Source organism: Anastrepha obliqua, unplaced genomic scaffold (assembly GCF_027943255.1).
Source record: "Anastrepha obliqua isolate idAnaObli1 unplaced genomic scaffold, idAnaObli1_1.0 ptg000009l, whole genome shotgun sequence".
NCBI lineage: Eukaryota > Metazoa > Arthropoda > Insecta > Diptera > Tephritidae > Anastrepha > Anastrepha obliqua.
Window position 1 is genome coordinate 4,325,840 of NW_026562178.1, and position 3,887 is coordinate 4,329,726.

At 37.0% G+C, this 3,887-nt stretch overlaps 1 protein-coding gene across 1 annotated transcript; it reads right to left on the bottom strand.

Moving 5' to 3' along the window:
• Positions 1–490: 490 nt before the first annotated feature.
• On the bottom strand, positions 491–3,350 carry LOC129251200 (uncharacterized). Its single transcript, XM_054890561.1, has 3 exons — positions 3,117–3,350; positions 662–887; positions 491–597 (listed from the first exon to the last, which is right to left on the bottom strand). The coding sequence occupies exons 1-3, from the start codon at positions 3,348–3,350 to the stop codon at positions 491–493; spliced, it is 567 nt and encodes a 188-aa protein (XP_054746536.1).
• Positions 3,351–3,887: the final 537 nt, after the last annotated feature.

Consider the following 3,887-nt stretch of genomic DNA (forward strand, 5'->3'; position numbering starts at 1 on the left):
CAGCGAATGTCGTTTCTAATTCCTATAGCAGCATATGCTACTACTTGTGGGGCGGCAACGTTTGCTGCTGCTATTTGTTGAGCCAACTCATTAATTCTTTGAGTCAATGCTCGCTCCCTCTGCTCGTTTATAGCGGCCTGTTCAGCTAAAGCATTGCTGACAGCCGACCTTATTATTTCCCTAAGCTGATCTGGATCCATTTTACCTAATGGTGGGGGAACTGTAGGGAGAAGTTTTGTAGCCGGGACTCTGATGCGAATGTCACAGTCGGAATCTGAGTCGCTAGACTGCTTGCGAGGTTTTCTATATTGGCTGAACTGTGACATGCGCAGGCCAGTGGCCGCGAAAAGTAAAACGGGCCGTCAAAAGATGGATCGAATTATGTCGTAGCTCTGAACCACGAGAACTGTATGTATTGTTATAGCACAATTTTAGACACATAGAAAGTAACACAAAGTAATTTAATTAACGATCTGGATGATAAATTGTTTCAACTAAAATTCTCAACGCAGTCACTCTCACGTGTTTCAGAAACCTGGTTCTGATTATTGTTATTAAGTATGATCTGTTGCAATATAAAATACTCACAAGTACTAACTAATTTTTGTAAAAATCAAACTTTTGTATTTGAAGAAAAATTTTGGCTAGAGTATCCACTTACATGATTCAACTAACACAAGAAAAAATTTCTTTATAAAGTTGGTCACTCGCAGTTCCCGCGCTGCTGTCTTAATTGCTTGGTTGTTGCAGCTCCTGTGCTGCTGTTTTATGCTGCTGCTGTTATTGGTCACTCGCAGTTCCCGCGCTGCTGTCTTAATTGCTTGGTTGTTGCAGCTCCTGTGCTGCTGTTTTATGCTGCTGCTGTTATTGGTTGTGGAGTCTGACCACTAGTTGGGCGCCAATTAATTAATTTAATGTTGAGAGGCGAACTGAGCCTCTTAAAAAGAAACAAATTATTTTAACGGCCAAGTGCCGGAGTGGATGTTTATTTAGGCGACTTATCGAAGGTGCGCTGTATATCCCAACTGATTTCTTAAAACATAGAATATTTTACTTAACCTAAGCCAAAACTCGCATCACGCCACAATGTCATGGTATCAAGCCGACCCAGCGAAATGTTTGGCGATAGCGGAAACTCTTGCAGTAAAACAAAAGTGTCCGGTTACTGTCGCTGACCCTTGCAGCTATAGCGCGCTGAAAATGTTTGGCGATAGCGGAAACTCTTGCAGCAAAACAAAAGTGTCCGGTTACTGTCGCTGACCCTTGCAGCTATAGCGCGCTGAAAATGTTTGGCGATAGCGGAAACTCTTGCAGCAAAACAAAAGTGTCCGGTTACTGTCGCTGACCCTTGCAGCTATAGCGCGCTGATACAACTTATGTTATATCGCAATTGCGAGGGCTGTTTCTTAACTTATGAAGCTATAAACTTATGAAACTTACAAATGTCTCTTACAAGTAAAATATCCTATATTAGGTGTTATTTGTTAACTTATACTTTCCCTCTACTAATATCCATCCGCAAGTTTCTGGTCGTAAATATGATGGAATTTTCTTATGAGCATTTTTCCATATTGTAGCAATATATTTGGTCCTCAATAAATGCTGCGTTAATTCAGCCTGGCTAGGAGGCAAAGTGGATGAGTAAAAATTCTGCAATTTTTTTTTCTGGAAAGGTTCCTCCAAATCGTTGACCTTATAGGTTTTTAAAAATAAGGCGAATCGTGCGTCATTTACGGAGCTCAACAACGGAAAGTTGTACAAATTACAGATAAACTTTTCAAGAATCGGGAAAATAGCGGTGTCGTCACAGTCTTTATGTCCAATTTGACCGAATGCTTTTTGTAAGTCTTCATTTTTCTTTAAAATCTGTAAAGGACGTTGCTTTCCCTTGCGAAATAATGCGGGATTAAAATCGCAGCCAGTTAAAGCATGAAATCCTGGCAGAGATTGACACATTATCTCGCCTAACTTTTCATGCAACGTCGATACGTCGTTGCTTATTCCAAACCCCTGTTTGAATATAAACTTTGCTATTGTGTTGTACGTGAATCATATTAGGCAACATAATAATTAAAATATCCGTATCTGAGCATTTTATTAGAATGTTCGCTGTTGACTCGATATTGCACGCATGATATACTATTTTTGAATCCGCCTCTTCATGTAAATCGAGAGTAAACTTATCATTTTTTGAAAATAATATGCTTTCATTCACAGCTTCATATTGATAACAGTTATCAAAATTGAGTAGCACTTTTTTATTTTGAAAGAATGGAATTAATAAATTAATTATAAACAACCATAATATTAACGTTGAAAAAAAACAAATTGTTTATAAAATTTCCTAAAAATAAAAGTTATAAAATAATGAATTTCATTGATATATTTCATAAATATCGATAATAATTCTTCTGCACTTAAATATCAAAAATGTGACTAAAAATGTTGATGTGTAGCGCACTTTTTAACGTCGTCTGCCGCGGCCTTAGCCCTCACTTTTTTGTCTGCCATTTTGTAAATGGCTTTTGGAATGTTTAAACTTTAAAATACAATAATTGGAATTCATGTACCTTATGATTTTTTTTTAATTAATTTTTGCTATCTTCAGCGCAGTCTGCCGGCGAGTTAGCCCCTCGCAAAATGTCTGCCAATGTTTTTACACTTTCTCAAATATATAACCAAACTTTTCCCGTACATAGAATCCCTGTACCTCATGAATTCTTTCCCACCCAAAATTCACCCCTTTCACTGCGTATCCCCCCTTTGCGCCCCAGTTTTGCAATGGCAGACATTCATTTTTATATTCGTCTACACTAATACTATTATTTTAAAAATAAATTAGCCATGTACCTGATGCGGGCACTATCTATGTAGCCAGCTCTCCGTCTAAAAGATTAAAATGCCTAAAAGGGCTTCGTTGTCTGTATAGGCACACTCCGTTTCTTTGAAAAATTAGGTTTTATGAGATCAATATGTTCATTAGTATACTTTACAATACGATTTATAACAACTTCAGTAAAAAATAATCTCCAAACCTCGCCTATTTCCTTCAAGTTTTTTGCCTCTTTTCTAGGTCCTGGCAGTTGAGTGACTATATTCCTAGCGAGACGTCTTACACGATTTGACGGAGCATCATTATTCCACCTAGTGTGCCCATCTTTACCAAGATAAAATTCTCTATCATCTATCTCATTCAACTCCTCGTCGTATTCTTCATCATCTTCTTGCTCGGTATCATAACTTTCTACATCTCCTGCAACAAAGTGTTCAACGTCGCTGTCATTTTCATCCTCATAATCAGAAGTCCAATTTTCTTCCTCCAAAAGTAGTCTGATTTGCTCTTCATTCATTATAATATTAAAAAGTTCCTGCAAAATAGTAAAACGTAAAAAAAAGAAAGAAACAAAAAACAAAATAACTGCTTTAACTTCACAAAAAATTACAGATATACCCGCGTCGGTCTCACAGACCAATTTTTATAAAATTCACCAACACGCCTGTCTAGTGCAAACGCCAAATCAACACTAATATAGAGCTTCCAAGAAAAGCGGAAGCTAGTAGTAAATTCAACTTTGTAGAGTTTCTGGAAAAACAAAAATTTACGTAAAATCATTTTCTCGGTCTCACAGACCAACACGCGGGTATAGGAAGGCTAATAAATCATTACGTATTAACCGTCGTAGAAGTCATGAAATTTTTTTATGTAGAATTAAATTACGTTTAGTCCTGTACCGAATTCTTCAAAAGCTGTAATTTTTGCTTTTTTGTTCAAACAGATTTTATGTTGCCACGTATATATGTAAATAGCATTTATTTTCTGATTCCATTTTGCATGGCAAAAACCAGGATTTAAAATTGAGTTAGTTGCGCCTGTGTCCACTATTAGT

Coding starts and splice junctions, on each gene's coding strand:
- LOC129251200 (XM_054890561.1), bottom strand. CDS start 3,350: ATGAATGAAGAGCAAATCAGACTACTTTTGGAGGAAGAAAATTGGACT. Junction 888..3,116: donor ATGATGCTCCGTCAAATCGT/GTAAGACGTCTC, acceptor GCGCCCAACTAG/TGGTCAGACTCCACAACCAA. Junction 598..661: donor TCTTGTGTTAGTTGAATCAT/GTAAGTGGATAC, acceptor TACAAAAATTAG/TTAGTACTTGTGAGTATTTT.